The sequence below is a fragment of the Haliotis rubra genome, unplaced genomic scaffold, assembly GCF_003918875.1.
Source record: "Haliotis rubra isolate DU_JTF1 unplaced genomic scaffold, ASM391887v1 Scf1637, whole genome shotgun sequence".
Classification (NCBI taxonomy): Eukaryota; Metazoa; Mollusca; class Gastropoda; order Lepetellida; family Haliotidae; genus Haliotis; species Haliotis rubra.
The window spans coordinates 80,189-102,059 of record NW_025765600.1 but is presented as its reverse complement, the minus strand read 5'-3'; the positions used below and the strand labels follow the sequence as shown (position 1 = coordinate 102,059).

General features: G+C 37.9%; 2 protein-coding genes and 1 long non-coding RNA gene across 6 annotated transcripts in view; all 3 read left to right on the top strand.

The window, feature by feature from the left end:
• The window catches only part of LOC124271819, a 36,891-nt gene extending 33,108 nt beyond the window's left edge, over positions 1-3,783 (top strand). Inside the window, exons 3-4 of the mRNA XM_046706969.1 lie at positions 1,526-1,595; positions 1,781-3,783. Coding sequence (XP_046562925.1) covers positions 1,526-1,561 — 36 coding nt within the window. The 3' untranslated portion in view covers positions 1,562-1,595; positions 1,781-3,783. The remainder of the gene's footprint in view (positions 1-1,525; positions 1,596-1,780) is intronic.
• Positions 3,784-4,444: 661 nt separating this feature from the next.
• LOC124271820 lies at positions 4,445-9,557 on the top strand. 4 transcript variants are annotated; one of them, XR_006897149.1, is made up of 10 exons: positions 4,445-7,560; positions 7,619-7,703; positions 7,762-8,109; positions 8,168-8,196; positions 8,255-8,283; positions 8,342-8,544; positions 8,603-8,718; positions 8,777-8,892; positions 8,980-9,066; positions 9,199-9,557. It is a non-coding gene; the product is annotated as an uncharacterized LOC124271820 (long non-coding RNA). The 4 variants fall into 4 exon arrangements; XR_006897148.1 differs by lacking the exons at positions 4,445-7,560; positions 7,619-7,703; positions 8,168-8,196 and having other exon boundaries at positions 7,714-8,109; XR_006897146.1 differs by lacking the exons at positions 4,445-7,560; positions 7,619-7,703; positions 9,199-9,557 and having other exon boundaries at positions 7,714-8,109; positions 8,980-9,092.
• A 5,780-nt stretch (positions 9,558-15,337) lies between these two features.
• LOC124271818 (glutamate receptor ionotropic, delta-1-like) overlaps positions 15,338-21,871 on the top strand; it is a 41,763-nt gene continuing 35,229 nt past the window's right edge. Inside the window, exons 1-2 of the mRNA XM_046706968.1 lie at positions 15,338-15,549; positions 18,360-18,439. Coding sequence (XP_046562924.1) covers positions 18,379-18,439 — 61 coding nt within the window. The 5' untranslated portion in view covers positions 15,338-15,549; positions 18,360-18,378. The remainder of the gene's footprint in view (positions 15,550-18,359; positions 18,440-21,871) is intronic.

Genomic DNA, 21,871 nt, shown 5'->3' with positions numbered 1-21,871 from the left:
TTGCATACCCATTAATCTAGATTTATTGTTATTTGGTCATGTTACACTATCACTATATGAAAATGAATTATTATTTGAACATGTACATAGATATATTTAAGCTCACTGAAGATTTTTGTAGGTTTATTCTTGTATATACTATACACTTCCTTTTAAATACCTTGTAAATTCCTTCCACAAACCCCTGTTGTCAATGTTTTTATATTGTAAATATGACATATGTAACTTCTGGGAAAGGGCGCTCCTAAGTTGGATAACTTGTGCCCAATCCATTTCATTTTGAATAAAATATGTTTAAAGTAAGAATGTTATAGATTAAATTAGCATGATGAAGTCAGTAATCAGATTTTCAATAATGATTCTGTTGACACGATTAATCATCTTTCTTCTTGACATAATTTAGCAAAGGGCAACAACGTTACATCTGCAATGACAGTCTAAATTAAAGTGAGGACAATGACAGTGCAATTATTGAGCATGATTTATTCAGTGATTCACTTTTGCTTCATAATGTTGATATAAGGAGAACAAGATCATGTGTGCCTTTGTAGACGTCTAGTCAGTGAACAGGATAGATGAACAGGAACTAGTGCTCCCACTACAGTTGATAATGACATAATCTGATAATAGCTGTCTGTCTACTGGCAGTGTGCCTGCTTGGATAGGGTCAGCTGGTGGTGTGTGCATGGTCAGATTACACCGGGATGACCCACTTATAGTCAATCAATCCTTCACTTCTGACCACGTTAAGCCATTTACATCCTTGTCATTAACTCTTTCAACACCAGTCAACCAGAGGCTTTTACTGCCATGACACCGAGTTCCAAGAGACTCTGAGGTCATAGATGAAGCCTATGTTTATCAATGAAAATATCAAATGGGTTAAGCCTTGCATTAAACTGTTTTAAAAGACATATCTGGATTTCTTCAATAGTGGAAGCCTTTCTGTGCAAAGTACATATTGTTTTGCACAGTTCTTAATATGTGCTACTAAATTATGGCAGCGAGCGAGGTGTATGTGAAGGACCACCCCAATATTCAATATTTCAGTGTTATATCGATCATAATATGAACTGTTAAATACTTTAATATTGAAAATTGGGGCAGTCCTTAACCTTTTTTGTTGAGTATATATATGATGATGTATTTTTAACTCCACAAAGATACCACACCACTAACTAGCTGTAGGGCTTTCATTTCACGATGGGAACAGTACAACAATTTTAAACAAAGAATAAAAATGTAAACAGAGATAGTTTTTCATGTTTAATGATATTTTCTGAATGAAAGTTAACCATTTCATAATGTACATTTGTCTAAATGTGTAGACTTTTAAAATATGAAATAGATTTAAACCAATTGCATTCTGTTAAATAGACTGATAATTTGTCTCATCTTCCTTGCATGTGACAGAGGTACCGGCTCGACTATCCCCTACCCACTAACTCTGGGTAGAAGATTGAGCCATGACAGTATGCGTCCTCTATGTATGATTATTTTCAAGGATCCAGTTCTTTTTTTACAGGACAATGCAGACAACCTTTCGGATGAAGTAGACTAACATGTACAGGAGCACCCTTGGTGACAGTAAACAGGTAGGTGTGATCATCTCTTCACCCATACACCATATATTTCCTTTTACCTTTCTAAGACAGTTAATATCTCATAAAGACTTTCTCACATAAAGTGTCCAGGATCTTTCTTACCTTTCCATTTGCTGTCCTTAAAACATCAAAACCCATATGTTTTAGTAAATTTTGAAATTATTGAATATTTTCAGATTTTGCATCAGCTGTGAAGAGGGATAGCAAGAGTATTTCATACGTCCAACCCACGCTTGCAAGAAATCAAGAAATCATCGTTCATCATCATCGAAGACTGCATGTGCGACCTTAACATCTTGTACATAGGTTTCAATTCTGACAGTCTACTATTCTGTCTCTTTGACACATTTGAGTTGAACAACTACTTCTCTGTTCTTTGTTAGTACAATGTAGTGGATTCACAATAAAGGATGTATAGTAAAACATGGTAACAATAACTCCAAAGGACTGGTGAAATTGAACTGGTTTTGACATAGAGTGTTACTTGTGAAACCCTGTCTGCCATTTGATTTCAATACCTAGTCATGTCATTTATAGTTTATTATGAAAAACATTTCACTTAATAACTTTTCAACCTTTTAATGGCTTTTGGAGGTTGGTGTGATGAACAAGGGCGAAAATTCTTTAGATAAACATCCTTATTACAATAAACATGATGTTTCAGTGTATCTGATGCAAGCCCATTACTTGCTTGATGATGGTGTTTGTATCTGCACAGAAGAGTTATCTCCCTTGTTCATGAGTGCATTTGTTATTCAATTCAAGGAATTGCAAATACAAATAATGTACTGTAGCGATGATAGGATAATCAGTTGTACTTGCCAATAAATTAACTTGCTGTTCACTATGAGAAATCATTGCATGACTTCTGAAATAGTTCATCCCAACTGTTCTATACATATGTTTAGTATGCGTAACTGTTAGTATAAGCCCATCTTCTACTGTATGTTCATTGTGACCAAAAAGTTTCATTTTGATTGTTTCGCGAATTTCTTGAGCAATCAAAATGTGGATTTCTCATGTTTCTCTTCTAAATGCAAAGCTTCATGATCCATACATCCGAGTTATAATCAGACAATGTTGAACATATCAGGAGACCAGTGTGACAGTGCTTATATTAACCAAGGATATGGTTGTGAATGTAAACTTCAGTACTACAACGTCATGATATATCTTGTGTAATCTTCAGGGTGCTGTTGTACAAACAACCATAGCACTAACACTACCATAAGTCTATGTTAAGGTATGGGAGTTACCTTCACCTTAGCGCTAAGATCGCTCTGTACAACAGCCCCTGGTCTGGACAGTGGTATATGACCTTTGGCCTGGTTATTCCATTGCTGGGCCGATGGTAGCGAAGATATTTCAGCTTACTAATTAACAAGATGAGGATGGTGTAGGATATACAAGTGATAAAAATCATTTAATGAGTGCAAACATTTGCATTTATTTAACACAAACCTAGCAATAAATCAGTAAGTATTACTTGGAGAGTTGTATATTTGTGTAGTATTACTGAGTAATCATTGAATCTTATTGCACAATGTATTGTTTTTGTACCAAGATCAGAGACCAGTAATGTAAGTTGCAATTTGCATAACATTTATGGGACCACAATGGCAACAATTTATTTTTTCATCAATTTGAATGGAAAATAGTTGAAATAGTTGTACAGTTGAAATAGAGAAACATTTGATACTCTGCAATATGTAACTTAGATCAAGACATTTTGTAAGTAAATAGTGGTGATAGTATTATACACATCGTTTATAAGAATTCAACATTTATCTATTGTAATGTGTATCCCTGTATTATAATCCGATGTAACTTCTATGATTCCATTTGGGAAGGGTTTCTCACATGAACAACAAAACTATTGATGATGTTATCAAATGTTTGTGTAAAGAGTATATTTTTCACAACGTTGTTACGACTTTATAAACAGCTCATTACACAACAGAGTATGCACAAATAATTCACTCTTTAGTGAAATGTTCCTGTTTCTATACTGTTATAAAGATTTTACACTTTTACTCACCTTCATCAAATTGTTAAATATTATATTTTCATGAAACAACTTTGATATATACATGTGTGTAAACGTAGTGTGAAGCTATAGCTTTGTGTGGGGGCGGTGGGGTAGCCTAATGGTTAAAGCGTTCGCTCGTCACGCCGAAGACCCGAGTTCGATTCCCCACATGGGTACAATATGTGAAACCCATTTCTGGTGTCCCCCGCCGTGATATTGCTGGAATATTGCTAAAAGCGTCGTAAAACCAAACTCACTCACTCACTCACTATAGCTTTGTGATCCTAAGGCATTGTGGTGCATCTTCTCATCATGACATTTTGAGCTAAATATTTGACCTACAATTCTCACTGTAGTTGTTGATTCAGAAGACCACACATGGAGCACCTGTTCATTAATTTACTGTTATGTCCATCAAGAGTTAACAACCTAATTAGCACAAGGTTAAAGTAATGTATTATATTTTAAAAACAATATATTATATTTTTATTAACTCTAGGAGTAATGATATTACACATTGACAAGATCGCTCTGATAATTATGACAATGTAATCCCTGAGACAGCTTCGTCAATACAGGCATCCTTGCCTCCATAGTCATTGATGAATCGCTGAGTATAATGTAAGGGAGATAACTCATGATATGGACCAAACTGTTCCTGTGGCCAAGTCATCCTCACAAACTACTACTGCTACTACTACTACTACTATGACTACTACTGTTGGACTGGCAGGGTAGGCCTTCTAGGCCCCAGTCACCTCAATATCCACCCACTACTACTACTACTACTACTACTACTACTACTACTACTACTACTACTACTACTACTACTACTATTGGACCAAATGTTTTCAAATAGGTTTCACTAATGTATACTAATTCTTTTATTACCAGAATATCTCAACACATACTTTTTCAAACAACATGTCAACATGGGTAAAATATTTATCAGTATTATCAACCTTTAATACAAAACTACCATCAATAACGAAACAGGCATAAAGAACTATGCAGTGCCACCAAAGATATTAATCACACGATGGTACACTTCAGTGTACACTTCTGACAGAACTGGATCATTAAACCATGAAGAATGAAATGAGGGCTTCCAAATACATTGTTGGCTTTATCGATCTCTTTGTTGTATCTCACATCAGCGTAGAGAACATCAAGACAGTTACAGTCCAATATATGTTCTACAGAATTTTTAGAAAGACGATGATTAAATACCTTTAATTAATTCATGCACCAGGTATTATCAATTAAGGAATTATGTGATTTTAAAAAATGTTATTATTTTTTTAATCAGAACAAGAGAACATGCTGTTCAGATTTGTGATCAAAGTTATCATGTATTTGTGCATGGATATAATAATGACCGGCTGTTATATTTTGACCCAGTGAGGCATCTTGTCATATTGGTGGTAGTACACTTTCATATTGGAGATCTCTGAGGGCTTTTTATCAATTTTGTATTAAACCGGTAGATGTATATATAAATGAACCAATGATCATTGTACTGCTTTTTTCTTTCATGTTGATTCTAGTCTTGTAAGTTTTAGAAGAACTTTGTTAAACATTATAAAATAGTGTATGATATTTTAGATTTTTTAAAATACTTTTTCTTCAATGTGAAGACAGTTGATATATTTATTTCATGAACAACTGTGTACTACATTCATTACCAAATTTTCCCAAACATTTTGTCCTAGATTTGGGCTTGTTTATCACAGTGTGCTTGACACTAAAAAAGTATTCATTTCCATCTGTGTTGAGTCCATTGAATACATCTAGATTAAGCAGTGTCCTACAAACAGAATCCTTGTTAGTATGGACCCTGCTAATCTGAAGATTTATGCTGGGGATGCTTTCATTAGTACAATAAGACATGAATCTGTACTCGTTATTTGTTAAACTGGACAGTCACTAATCCAGACATGGAATTCTACAGACTGGTTTTACTTGATTTCACTGTCTAATAAAAACATCTCCAGCTGAACCAATGTACATTTGATTCCTTTACCCACAGGGACGTGGGGTAGCCTTGTTAAAGCGTTTGCTTGTCACGCCGAAGACCCGGGTTTGATTCCCCACATGGGTACAATGTGTGAAGCCCATTTCTGGTGTTCCCACCGTGATATTGCTGGAATATTAGCGGCATAAAACTAAACTCACTCACTCACTCCTTCACCCACAGCTGCAGACACAGAAATGATAATCCTTTCTGAATTAAATAAATAACAAGTTGGACTTGTTCCAGTAGTTTCAGATGTTTTCAGGCATGCACTTGTTTTCACTTATATTACATACATCACTTTGTATACTTGTGGTAAATATTGTTTTCTTGACAAAGTTGAATACATGCTTAGCTATGAGTTACTTTCTCTTAGTCTTCCCTGTGGATTCAAGAGAGTATGGACATCTTTGTTGTCATTATTTATCTGGGTTTTGTTTCACAAAGTGAACTTTGCACCATGGCTTTTGTCTCTGTGCTAAGATCGCCTTTGAACTTTGCTCAGGTGTAAATGTGACATTTGATATTTATCAAGAAAATATTCTTAAATAATTTATTTATTTGAATTGCATGAATTTGTGTTCTCTTGTTTATGGCTGTAAATAGTTCTCTTGTTCATGGGAATATGAGAATCTCATGTCTTTGCAAGCTTATTGTTCAGAAATATGAGTTATCAGTTTTCTTGCCATTTCCTTTTGAAAGAATGCTGTGATTCAGATGGAACTTCCAAGGATTGGCAGATTTAGAAAGTTGTTGTGTTCCTTCTACCAAACAATCTTGGCTTTGCAACTGTCGTCAACCTATGTGAAAGTAAGAGGTTGCGACAGTTTCTCAGCTCTGATCACTTTATTTGGGATGGCAACTCTGGAATTCTGCAATGATTCATCTCTGATACATACAGATCCATCTCTGTTTGCCATTGCAACTCTACGTCCGCATGTTCTAGTCACAATGCTTTAGCAGGTTTTCACTCAGTGTTATTTATTCACGATCTAATTTTGATACTTTTGTATGCATAATCAGCACTCTTTGACTTTTCAGCCATATCATGAACAAAGTTTTAAGCCTTAATGAATCGGGGCCATATTGTACATATTTTTATCATGTTGTTTTTCATCGGTAAATCACAAGAAATGCTTATCATCATATATTCACAAGTGACGTGACATACAACTTGACCATTTATTTAATATCTACGCAGCCGAACAGTATTAATTGCTGATATTTAACATTTCAAATTATTAAATTATTTATTCAACATCAAACATTTTGATTCTGTTATACAGTGTGATTGGTCGAGCCCATTCCTTCAAACAAACATTGGTCGCTAGTTTGTTTGTAATGGTAATATGATGGTAAGAATTAATTGTGACTTATAGATGACATATGTTAGCTCCTTGCGTAGCTTATGGCTTGTGTGCAATGTGAGTACTGTGTTATTTTCTCATTTACACTTTGTTACCATTTTATGTACAATAACAAAGTAAAAGTCCCATAATGAAAACAGGAGAATTTTGTGGATTTTGACAACTGAAACAACTAGTTATTTTAAGTATTCACTGTAAATTATTTTTAATGTCAGTAAAATCTCTCAAGTTGCGTTTGAAATGCAAAGTACAGCAAACAGTATAAACAGCTTTGTATCCACCATTCTCGGAACAATATCTCTTGTTTTCCATGTACATTTACATTAGGATTCAAAGGGTTATGACAAATGTTGGATGTGTAATATGAACAAAATATCCGTAGACTCCTGTACATTTGGGATATTGATCTGTTACGCTGTGCTTTGGATTTGTTAATTCTTGTTTAACCAAAAACTCATGACAGAACTTGTGATTTGACATGTTCGATCTCAGTTTCTCCTCACGAAACAAGGAGTGTATATACCAGTTACTGTCATAGTACTGGAGGTGTACCAGTTACTGTCATAGTACTGGAGGTGTACCAGTTACTGTCATAGTACTGGAGGTGTACATTACTGCCACAGTACTGATGCTGAACTGGTTACTGTCATAGTACTGGAGGTGTACCAGTTACTGTCATAGTACTCGAGGTGCACAGGATACTGATACACTACTGATGCTGAACTGGTTACTGTCATAGTACTGGAGGTGTACCAGTTACTGTCATAGTACTGGAGGTGTACAGGATACTGATACACTACTGATGCTGAACTGGTTACTGTCATAGTACTGGAGGTGTACCAGTTACTGTCATAGTACTGGAGGTGTACAGGATACTGATACACTACTGATGCTGAACTGGTTACTGTCATAGTACTGGAGGTGTACAGGATACTGATACACTACTGATGCTGAACTGGTTACTGTCATAGTACTGGAGGTGTACCAGTTACTGTCATAGTACTGGAGGTGTACAGGATACTGATACACTACTGATGCTGAACTGGTTACTGTCATAGTACTGGAGGTGTACCAGTTACTGTCATAGTACTGGAGGTGTACAGGATACCGATACACTACTGATGCTGAACTGGTTACTGTCATAATACTGGAGGTGTACCAGTTACTGTCATAGTACTGGAGGTGTACAGGGTACTGATACACTACTGATGCTGAACTGGTTACTGTCATAGTACTGGAGGTGTACCAGTTACTGTCATAGTACTGGAGGTGTCCAGGATACTGATACACTACTGATGCTGAACTGGTTACTGTCATAGTACTGGAGGTGTACCAGTTACTGTCATAGTACTGGAGGTGTACAGGATACTGATACACTACTGATGCTGAACTGGTTACTGTCATAGTACTGGAGGTGTACCAGTTACTGTCATAGTACTGGAGGTGTACAGGATACTGATACACTACTGATGCTGAACTGGTTACTGTCATAGTACTGGAGGTGTACCAGTTACTGTCATAGTACTGGAGGTGTACAGGGTACTGATACACTACTGATGCTGAACTGGTTACTGTCATAGTACTGGAGGTGTACCAGTTACTGTCATAGTACTGGAGGTGTACAGGATACTGATACACTACTGATGCTGAACTGGTTACTGTCATAGTACTGGAGGTGTACCAGTTACTGTCATAGTACTGGAGGTGTACAGGATACTGATACACTATTGATGCTGAACTGGTTACTGTCATAGTACTGGAGGTGTACCAGTTACTGTCATAGTACTGGAGGTGTACAGGATACTGATACACTACTGATGCTGAACTGGTTACTGTCATAGTACTGGAGGTGTACCAGTTACTGTCATAGTACTGGAGGTGTACCAGTTACTATCATAGTACTCGAGGTGTACAGGATACTGATACACTATTGATGCTGAACTGGTTACTGTCATAGTACTGGAGGTGTACCAGTTACTGTCATAGTACTGGAGGTGTACAGGATACTGATACACTACTGATGCTGAACTGGTTACTGTCATAGTACTGGAGGTGTACCAGTTACTGTCATAGTACTCGAGTGTCATAGTACTGGAGGTGTACCAGTTACTGTCATAGTACTCGAGGTGTACAGGATGCTGATACACTATTGATGCTGAACTGGTTACTGTCATAGTACTGGAGGTGTACCAGTTACTGTCATAGTACTCGAGGTGTACAGGATACTGATACACTACTGATGCTGAACTGGTTACTGTCATAGTACTGGAGGTTACTGTCATAGTACTGGTAGTGTACTGATTGTTGTGACAGAACTGGTGGTGTACCGGTTACTGATACTGTACTGTCCACGGTCATAGTACTGATATTCTACTGGTTATTGTGACAGTACTGGTTGTGTACGTGACCTTCCCCAGAACAGGTGTGGTAACCTTTGTCTGATTATTCCAATGGACCTTACAACTCATGTAATCTTTGAATGCAGGACAATGTTTGCTCAATTGTCATCATGGTTTCTGGCTGATAATTCTGGTATTATCTCGCAGCCTTCTGGGATCAGCTAGTCTCAGTCCTCTTTCATCTTTTCTTAATAATGGAAAATGATCTAAGAACATGTTTATACTTATGTGATTTTTGTAATAATTACAAATTAACATTAACAGATTACAGGACTTTAACATTAAAGGAGTAATATCGGTGGCCTTGTCACAGGACTTTAACATTAAAGGAGTAATATCGGTACCCTTGTCACAGGACTTTAACATTAAAGGAGTAATATCGGTACCCTTGTCACAGGACTTTGTATGACTTGCCATATGAAGGTCTGTGCATATCAACGTGACTGTTCATACCAGTAGATGGTTGTTCCATGTCATCAGTCACTCATCCATTCATAGTCCATGTTGTATCAACTGGTTTTACAATGGGAGAAAACAGAAGACTCGGATAATATATTTTTTGACAATAAAATTGTTTACAACAATACATACCGACTTGTTTCTTCCTAGTCTCCATTGTTACTTAGTTGAGGGTATGGTGTTGACACATCAAGGATCAAAGTGAGTTTGGTTAAAACACTGAATGGAACAGAATTTCTCTTAGACTGGCCTTTAGATACTGAAATAAGCTATTTTAATATGAAAAAAACATTTATCTACTAAAAACACAAATGGAGCAAAGACTGACTGACTGACTGAGTTTAGTTTTATGCCGCTTTTAGCAATATTCCAGCAATATCACGGCGGGGGAACACCAGAAATGGGTTTCACACATTATGCCCATGTGGGGAATCAAACCCGGGTCTTTGGAGTGACAAGCTAACGCTTTAACCACTAGACTACCCCACCGCCCCATGGAGCAAAGAACAATCGGAAGTACTAGAGCTGAGCTATCTAGACTAGTCAATTCATTCTCGACTTGATTAGGACTCCTATCAATATATTCATTGGGGTGAGGCAGACAGACTATATTTGTATTGTATCAGAGGCTTCAGCTTGTACTATGAAGGAAGCCCGAAGTGCAACAATCATTGCCAGTTCACCAGTTTGGTGAAATCAAGAACAGGGGTCTGTTGATGATAAACCAAGAATTTTAATTGGAAAAAACCTGGAATTCAAACCAAAGTTATTATATGGTGTCGTAACAGATGAATGTCCCTGACTGCGAATTTTCAAGACCATATGCACCTAAATGGAGACCCAGGTTGGGATTGACTGGACACAATGCTTCATTGCCACAAGTACATAACAGCTTGAATCATTAACTGCCAGATAACCATCTACAGCATGTTGTCCAGACTAACGCTTAGTCTCTGAATATATACGCGTATATAATTTTGATAGTAACAAATAAACCCATTAAGATTAAAAAAGGAGCCTCTGTCAAATGGGAAATTCAGAAACTGAGGGAATCTAGACTTGCTTCATTTAGGACTTTTATCATTGCAGGGAGGGCTGGAGCAGTACTTGAAAAGAATGGGGTTCAGGGACTGTGAGTGAGTGAGTTAAGTATTACGCCGCACTCAGCAATATTCCAGCTATATGGGGGCGGTCTGTAAATAATCGAGTCTGGACCAGACAATCCAGTTATCAACAGCATGAGCATCGATCTGCGCAATTGGGAACCGATGACATGTGTCAACCAAGTCAGCGAGCCTGACCACTCGATCCCGTTAGTCGCCTCTTACGACAAGCATAGTCGCCTTTTGTGGTAATGAGACAAGACTACATGTCTTGCCGTTATATACTTCCCAGAATGTTCCAGTATTTGCCTGTTGTAAGATGAGACGGTTTGGGTGGCCAGGCTTATTGACTTGGTTGACACAAGTCATTGTATCCCAGTTGCGTAGAACGATGTTCATGATGTCAATCACTGGATTGTCTGGTCCAGACTAGCTTATTTATTGACCGCCGTCATATATTGAGTGCTGCGTTAACCAGCAAACAAACAGTATTTCCAGGTTTTCCCCGTCAGTGACAATATATACCTTGATGCCAGTCTTTTGCGACACAAACCCCTTTGGTATTCACAGGAAGTGAGCTATTGAACATTATCATGCCGCAACACATATCTCCTTCGCCTGAAAGTGCACATTCCCGACACCTAACGAGGTGAACCCCACCTGGGGCAATGCTGCTGCATCGCTAGTGATAACTTATAAAAGCGGGGGTTTTACAAGATGAACATAACCAGTGACTTTTCCTGTTTGAATATCTTTCGATGAAATACGTGAACATTTCGTTAGAGGCGAAGATATTTAAGCTACGCCATGGCGGAATATGAAAAATCTGATCCGCCAGCAATCCATGTCACCTCATGCCTTCAACCAGATCCCAGAAGTCTGGATTTCCTCAGGTCTGAACCTCTGAGCTCACCATGGCTCTTTTTCAATTTAAATCGTGTTATTGGTTTCTATCAAACTTGAATATTTTCAGACTGCCTCCGTGGTGTAGTGGTTAGAGCGTCCTCCCGGAGAACGGAAGGTCGCGGGTTCGATCCCCGGCCGCGTCATACCAAAAGACGTTAAAATATGGTACTTGTTGGTCCCTGCCTGGCGCTCGGCATTAATGGGTACAACAAGGACTGGTCTGCTCGGAGTCAGTATAATGTGTGTCTGAGTGGGGTATTCATGCTTCACTGCGGCATGGTATCTCAGTGAGCTAGCACTATAAAACCAGCTTGAGTCTGGGCTATTACAAGCAGCCACACATACACACGCATGCACGTCGTCATATGAGTGAAGTATTCTTAAGTGCGACGTTAAACTCAATTTCACATCACCTGAACATTTTCAGGTTAAGCGTTGGCCTTAACTGATCCAGGTGCTGCTCTGTACACGAGAACTGATGAAGCTCTCGTAAAAGGGTGCGAACGTACTTAAAGCATCAGTGTATAATCCATACACCGCATTTGCTCAGCGCGATACAAATCTGAAGAAGGTCTACGTTTCATAATTCACTTTCCACCTTAAGAGACATTGGCTATCCGTTTAGCAAAAGGTTGATCATTTATTATCAGAAAAAAAAACCTAGAGAAAATTATTTTATAATTTTTCACATTCATGAACAATTTACCGAATCTTGGCTAACGAATTACAGATACCAATCTGAACACGATCGCTAATTTCCGCTTGAAATAGAAATATGCTTCGCTGCTACGGAAATGGTTGAGTTTGGCCGATGGAAGACACTGACGATCCAATGGTTGTTGGCAAACACACCATCGCGATACCAGCTGACTACACTTTCACTGTCGTGATTATACCGCAGAAGTAGTAGTAGAAGGTCATCCCTTTGACGCTTGGGATTTGTCCAACAAGAAGTGACTTGGGTTTTACGCCGCTGTCAGCAATATTCCAGCAATATCACGGCGGGGACACCAGAAATGGACTCCACACATTGTACCCATGTTAGGAATCGAACACGGATCTTCAGCGGAACGGGCGGACGCTTTAACCATTATGCTACCAGGATTCCGGGTTAGAGTGAGCAGGGAGTATTTTGAGCTTAACACCACTTTTACCAATATCCCAGAAATATCACGGTGGAGGACACCAGAAACGGGCTTCACACAATCTTTGTACCCATGTGGGGAATCGAACGGCGTGATTAGCTAACGCTTCAACCACCTGGCTACCCTCACCTAGCTAGCTTGGAAGAAAGCCCGAAATGACAGAGCGTGTCCACTTCAACTGACTGACTGACTGACTGACTGAGTTTGGTTTTACGCCGCTTTTAGCAATATTCCAGCAACATCACGGCGGGGGACACCAGAAATGGGCTTCACACATTGTACCCATGTGGGGATTCGAACCCGGGTCTTCGGCGTGACGAGCCAACGCTTTAACCATAAGGCTACCCCACCGCCCCCGTGTCCACTTCAAACACACTATAGTTGGGGTATAGGATTCGAACCATATTATTCTGATACTGAGAGAGTGAGTGTGGTTTTACGCCCCTTTTAGCAATATTCGAACAATATCACGACGGGGGACACCCGAAGTTGGCTCCACACATTGTACCCATTTTGGGAATCGAACCCGGGTCTTCAGCGTGACGAGCGGACGCTTTAACCTTTAGGCTACCCATCTGATACAGAGAAAGACGTATCTAGGTGTGCCAAAGACGACTGCTCCCCTTGGACCCTAACCAGCATATGTGAGCTTTACATGTACAGTTTCACTTTGACCCGTGAATATCCGGGTTAGAATTGATCTTCAGTAACCCATGCTTATCGTAAGAGGCGACAAACGGGATCGGGTGGTCAGGCTCGTTGACTTGTTTGACACATGTCGTCGTATCCCAATTGTGTAGATCGATGTTCATGCTGTTGATCACTGTGCCTTGTCTTCCCTCGATTATTTACAGACTGCTGCCATATAGCTGGAATATTGCTGGGTGCGGCGTTAAACAACAAACCAACCAACAGTTTCACGTCTTAGATTTCTGTGTAAATTAGTGTTGTTTATAATTCGCATCCAAAAGCAAATAGAGGTTTTGAAAACAGGCTGGGTCAATTTCAAATGAAATCAGTCTGCGTTGACACAATCGTTACTTTACATTAATCTACGTTTCATCATATCACTTATCCATATCCCGGTCGATGCGATGTATTTGTCAGCTGCTCCAACTTCCCACATCGCCACAGATAAGGATCTTGAACATCATGTCGAGGTCAGGCGGGGTCAATTCATTGATTTGAATAAGTTGCTTGAAGAGCGTTGAGACAACACACGCCATGAAGTATTCAAGACGTCTGATTCACACAACGTGAAGATGAGTTACAAGAGCTGTGAAAAAATGAGACAGTTCTATTTTTTTTTACTTGAAAAACATGTAGATTCGAAAAATATTTTCGGTCTGGTAATTTATTTCACAAATTATGCGTAATTAGTTACCTTGGTCCCGAAGAACCGCTGGATTATATATAGTTTGGCAAGCTTAACCTCTAAGAGTTAGTCCAGTTTTACTCTGAAACACATGCACAGGTGGTGTTTGTTTAGACCACATTTCGATATACGCCCCTGTTAGCAGTGAATGGGTACCCGGAAGGAAGAGATGGCGATTGTTACCCTTCTAGCGTTTCATGAGGAAGTTTAATCTGCTCATTCCCTAGGAGCTTAGAATGAAATTATTATTATTTGACTTTATTATTTTATTATTATTATTTTGTCCGATAAGCACAGTGGGATCTACCTTTGTGTAAAGGATATTAGAAATCAAAAGTAATGCATTTTTGAAGTTTTTTTAAAGAATAATAATAAAAATCATGTTCACTTCCTGTTTTGAAACCCCACCCCCATATTATTGTCAATAAGATATTTCCTTGCGCAATGGCTGGCGGTATTGACGCAATGAACCAATTCAATAAATGTCGGATCACGTCCGATAAATAGTCAAATTAGTTCATCTACAAGGGACTGTTTTAACAAGCTCCATACAAATAACACATCTTTGACTCAAATACAATATTTGTCACCTAAAATACATATCGTTTAAGGAGTATAAATACGTAATATTTGCTGTGACATTAATATGTGTGAAAACTTCCAGGTGATTCCTACAAGTGGTTGGCAAGATTCACTTTAACGATTATCAAGCACCATCCTTTTCAAACACTTCATTAAAAAACAGCATTACCGACAGTTCAATGTAACTCTCACAATGAGTCTTCGATCTATATTTCACGATTCCCATACGCTGAAAACGTATAGATTTATAGATTACGCTTATACCTGAGACATTATCGGTTGTAATCTTCATGCGAGGCCTTCTCTACCCAGGGTATTTATTTTGGCATTATTTACATAAGCATCTCTACTGCCACCTAGCGGTCTGCTGGGTTGGTGGTATCGATCGCGATGTCGGCAACTCCATCACTGACTAATATTGGATGTTCTTGTTGTAATGTGGAGGAGGATGTACCCTTGTCTTCCCTTGTCGTTCTATGTATATTCCATATTTTACTGAACAGTTTAGCCGCTTTTGTGACAGTTACGTAAAGTAACAGATCGTTGTCGTTGCCGCTGTGAAGAAGGTAAGTGCCAATATGTTATCAGCAGGAACTTCTTGACAAAACTGTGTTGCCATTTCATTTAACTTCATGTTCATCGTACTGACCTTACGTTGTTAGATAACACTTTGAAAGATTCTCAAATGTCTTAATATGCAATATAAATGGACATTGTATCGTGTGGTACATACATTTTATATGTACCATTAATAATTATATTTATTGATATTTTGTTATGACTGCACAAGATAGTCATACATGCTTATATACTAGTATCTAAAACTTGATTACATATTGTGTTATAACCTTATATACGGCGTGTGATGCGGTAATAGCAACCTCAATAAGCTTGACACACAAGGTAAATTGTTTTAGAAAGATTTGAATACAACGGTGATGAACTCCGTTTGGGAACAGTGTCGTGACACTGTCTGTGTGAACAGCCGTTTTGTGGTAATGGTTTCTGTACGAGACTGATCATATCTCCTAACACACACTCATGAGGGAAACGTGTATGATTGTGGTAGTCGCGTATTCTAGTCGATATCGATCACATGACCCGTGCTTAAATAGTCTCTTTACTGAGTCAGCTATTCATCAGTGTCATACGTTATCCTTGAATGAAATATCGTTTAAAACCATTTACATAAATTCTTTGAAATATTGATGTGATTTCCGTGTGTATTAATTTACAAATATAATCTAAAAATGGCATACATTATCTGATCAGACCGTGGCCTGTGTAAAATGATAATCCTACAATTCATTAACCGAAATATCTTACACTCTATTGGCGTGGTGTCATAACGCTCCGTTTGACGAAACCATTTTGATGAAAACAACGAATACGAGTCGGTGCCCAGAAACTGTGAAACCAGAATAACCCGTGTCGATTAGCCACCCAAACATTATCTCCTGGACGTAAAAGGGCAATGGCAGTGAATGTTATACTCTTAAATAAGTTGGGGAATTTAATGTTTAATTTACGATTGAAACAAAATGGGAGATATCAGTGTCAATCAATGTTGATATGATCATAATGAATGTTTTGAGAGTACATCACCACTTGCCCTTCTTTATGACCATAGTTGTTTGTACAGTAGGTCGTTCTCTAAATTAATGGTATATAGTGAATTATCTACCTTCTTGAAAACCTTCAAAACCAGGAATGACACCCCATGCACGTGCATCACATGCGTTGTGTCAAGAGGTGGTGATAAAGAGAGATGGTTGTGCATTCATAAGACGTTTGACTTTAAAAAGTTTGTTAACGCTTATACTTCCTATCCAGTTTGAAAGTTAGGTTCCCCTTCTTTTTTTTAAAGAGAATATATTAATAGGTCACGGAACATTTGTAAAGACACCAGGTGTTCACGAAAAGAGTAAACATGCCTTGCCCTACCAGTACCACCAGCGTAAGCTACTACTGTTGGAATTAATATCTACATAATTTATGACCCCGCGAATGTTGTCACTTTTGTAAAGAAAGTGCAATTAATCGAACTATTTTGGTTCGGAAGTATGTTTACGCATCCAACACAGATTCTAGAGAAACATTTAACCATAGATCACCATTAAGAAAGAGACACACGCACGCTCTCTGTACATCAGCCCAGCTTTATTGATTACGCTGAACACACAGAACGTTTGACAGAGGGAACTGCCAAGACATATATATGTAAAATGACAATGGAATGTTGAATTTGGTAATATTTACAATGCTTTCAGGTTTTCTGAAACCTTTTAGACTCCATTATAAGTTAACATCCATACATAACATTGCACGTGACCGATCTAATGATCGGATCTGTACTGACACCATTACACCTGTATTTTTTACAATATAAACTGAAATATTAAATATCTGTATACCTGGGCGTCATTAGCACATTCACTTACGTGACGCGCTTGAAGTATTTCATTGTCATATGTCAAAGCTATAAATGACGTCATAAATTCGCGCAAAGCAAGTCAATTGTCCTCTTAAGAAAAAACACGTAAATATATGGCATCGCGTCAAACTGAATTTGTTCCTAACACATTCCTTTTGTTACCTTTACGAACTACTCGTATAACAATCTCAAGTTTTGTATGGAAAAAGGGGTTAGAATTGGTTTTCAGTAACTCATGCTTGTAAGAGGCGATTATCGGGATCGGGTGGCCAGGCTCGCTGACTTGGGTGTCATCGTATTCCTGAAATCGATGCTCATGCTGTTGGTCACTGGTTTGTCTAGTCCTGGCTAGATTATTTACAGATAGCCGCCATGTAGCTAGAATATTAGTGCGGTGTTAAACAACAAACAAACAAATATAATCAAAAGATTTAATTTGACAAGCCGTGATATATCTGTAATTGGCGTTGAACCCAGATCACTCACTGACAGCAATTAAAGAAAACAGGTTCCGTCTTAATACCATCAGGATAAATGGGAATGATATGCTGTTCAAGCTGCTAACCGGATTCATCGCATTCCATATGTGTAGATCGATGCTCATGATGTCAATCACTGGATTGTCTCGATTATATACCCACTGCCGTCATATAACTGGAACATTGCCGAGTGCGATGCTAAACAACAAACTGCACACGTTACACAGTTTCTGTCGCCATAATACGTTAATCCACATATGTAATAAGGTGTCATCTGTTAATCTGAAAGATTTCAGGGAACACGCTGCAGTGGTTTCAATGGACACCGTTGTAGGTACTAGTGACAGGCAGTAGACGAAAGCAATACTACCCTTTCCATAATCATTCACCCATAATCATAATGAATGTCATTCTGACTTTCACCATATTGTACATGAAATATACAAATCTACTTGTTTTCCAGGAACCAACATTCCGGAACCATGTGTCTCTGGGTAACGGTTTTAACAGTATCTGTGGCATTTGCAGTTGGTTTGAATATATGTAAGTATTATTACGTGTTTAACGTTGCCTTGGCTACGAAGCTATAACGTCAAAGTATGAGATATGCTGAACGTGTGATACATTACACAACTGAGACAGACTGGAAAGAGGCAAGGGGTTGGGTAGAGACACTTTTGAATTTAGTCACACCATTTTAGACATACACATGTTAATAAACATGACCTTGGAAATTACTTCAGTTATTCTGAATTCATATTTCTTGTGAAGTCATAGTCATTCTGAAGACATAGTTCTTTCTGAAGTAATTGTCATTCTGAAGTGATAGTTCTTGTGAAGTCATAGTTCTTGTGAAGTCATAAATCTTCTGAAGTCATAATCCTTCTGAAGTCATAGTTCTTGTGAAGTCATAGTTCTTGTGAAGTCATAGTTCTTGTGAAGTCATAGTTCTTGTGAAGTCATAGCTCTTCTGAAGTCATAGTCCTTCTGAAGTCATAGTTCTTATGAAGTCATAGTTCTTGTGAAGTCATAGTTCTTGTGAAGTCATAAATCTTCTGATGTCATAAATCTTCTGAAGTCATAATCCTTCTGAAGTCATAGTTCTTATGAAGTCATAGTTCTTGTGAAGTCATAGTTCCTGTGAAGTCATAAATCTTCTGAAGTCATAGTTTTTATGAAGTCATAGTTCTTGTGAAGTCATAGTTCTTGTGAAGTCATAGTTCTTGTGAAGTCATAGCTCTTCTGAAGTCATAGTCATTCTGAAGTCATAGTTCTTATGAAGTCATAGTCATTCTGAAGTCATAGTTCTTGTGAAGTCATATTTCTCGTGAAGTCATAGTTCTTGTGAAGTCATAGTCATTCTGTAGTCATAGTTTTTATGAAGTCATAGTCATTCTGAAGTCATATTTCTTGTGAAGTCATAGTTCTTGTGAAGTTATAGTCATTCTGAAGACATAGTCCTTCTGAAGTAATATTTCTTGTGAAGTCATAGTTCTTCTGAAGTCATATTTCTTCTGAAGTCATAATCCTTCTGAAGTCATAGTTCTTCTGAAGTCATAGTTCTGCTGAAGTCATAGTTCTTGTGAAGTCATAGTTCTTCTGAAGTCATAGTTCCTCATTACACCTGTGTTGTTATCAAACGTGATATTAAAAAAATACTACATGAAGTTTGTTACAAGCACGTAAGTTTTTTATTTTCCGTGATTGTTGTGACTGTTGTAACTTTGTCTTTTGAGCCAGAGTTGCATGAATCTCTTGGCATCTTCGTATCCACTTGTCTCAAATATTATTCATGTATAGAGGATTCATCACGAGTGTTCACTGATATTAGCAATATAAACCGAGTCTTATTTAATCGGTATATGTTGTCCTTCTAAGAAACCAATGCACCACACTTCCATCAGAATCTTGTCGAAATCTGACGCATCGTTGTAATTCATGTTTTCCATTGTTGTGTAAACCAAAACATACCGAACCTCCATTTTGACATATTACTCTTTATGGAAAATGTTCCTCGGATTATTAAAAAAATACGTAAACAAGAGTTATGCAGAATAATTGAAACTTTAATAAAAATCGGTACAACAACGATTCTATCATTTGATTATATCTCTCGTACGATTTCGCCAACTTCCGGTTATCTAATTTGCATACTTACGTCATTGGCGTATGACATGCTTCTTTTTAAGTCACAAGCTTATGTAAATAATAAATACTTTAGTTAAATGATGAAAGGGAAATAAATACCTTCAAACGTTTATGGGTTTTGATTGATATTTGAGATATGTATATGGTGGTACATTTGCTGTACTCTCGTACATATCTCTGTTTTTACAGAGCAAAATAGCAACAGACATGTCTTCATGTTGTAGAGTTTTGAGTTAACATTTTGGCTTAAATCTGGTATTTCTTTATATATCAATTATACCAGTCATTTTCATTAAGCAATTAATGCCGTGATAATGTTTACGTGTAATGGCTGAGTTGGGGATATCTTTCGGGGTACGACATATGTACATGTGCATATACTGAAAGAACAATAACGTGCGTTTGTGTTTTATCATAACGTATTTAGGGGTTATCATCGCGTTAGTGAATCCCACATTTACTCAACGGTATTTTACTATTTGTTTTGAATGCGTACCAGAGACGCCATAACAAACACTGCGTGATGCTGATTGTTCGTTTTGCTTCTTGTCACAAGAATACGCTAATATGATCATGGCAATCCCAGACCTCAAACCCAAACATAGATACAACACTATGCGCTCATGAAGTTCATCAGAATATATATTTCTGAAGGCTAAATCATATTCTACCATGACGCCGAAGGGTGATTCTAACTGTGAATGTATATGAATAAAATATGTCATCTATTTCCATTACAGAACAAGAAACCCGATATTCAGTCTTCAGGATAGTTCCGTTGGCAATTAGGTTGTGACAGCAGGCTTATTCCAACCAATATATCATAGTAATGGTTAATATTACCATGTGATAATATCGCTGGGGTCATGCTCTACAAAAAGAATCCTGTCACTGACAGAGAGTGGACACACTAACATCACCACTTACTAACTGTTATTTGTTGATTCCCGGGTTGAAACTAAAAGGTTAACTGGGAATCAGTCCGTAAAAGAACTGGGAATGAAACCAAGAAACAACAAAGAAATGTTTTGTAATTACCAACTGTACTCTAATATTAACTCAGTACAAAGGTATCACTATGGTTCAGAGGCAATGGAATACACGAGCAGTCATTATAGCAATGAAACTGATAGTAACATTCACCTCTCAGCAGCTGCAATCCAACTTGGAACTAGGGCTTGGCAGGATATGATCATCACACACTGGTCTTCTGGTGACTTGAGATGTTATGTAAGATTAGAGGCAATAGCTCCCTATATATACTGAAGAATAATATGCTAGAAAATTGTAACCCTAAGGCAGAGGTTTTCATAATATTCTCTGTACCAGGGTAGGTTCTAGTTCATTCCAGAACTCTGTCTAAATATAGTACAAGTCTAAATATAGCACACCGCTACCCCTCGCTGACTCAACACCTACAATGTTAACAGCTACAGTACAACCAGAAATTATTGAGAATTTAAGATTGTAATTTTTTATATATTTTTCACTCATTACTCACGTATTAAATGTGAATATTAGCAGAACATAACTCCAGATTCAAAGACAGGTGAACAGTTAGTATTTTGTCAAGTCACCATGGGCAGCAATGCAGGCTTCAATGCGGCGGGGCATACTACTGATCAAAGAAGTTAGAAAGTCGTGGTCCATGCTGTCCCAATATCGGACCAACTCTTCTCTCATTTCAGCAATATTTGTCAGATTTTTCTTATTGACACTTTCATTCATAAGTCCCCAAACATTTTCTATTGGATTTAGGTCAGGGCTATAGCTTGGCCAATCTAATAATGTCATATTTTGGGTCCGAAACCAGGCCTGTGAATGCCT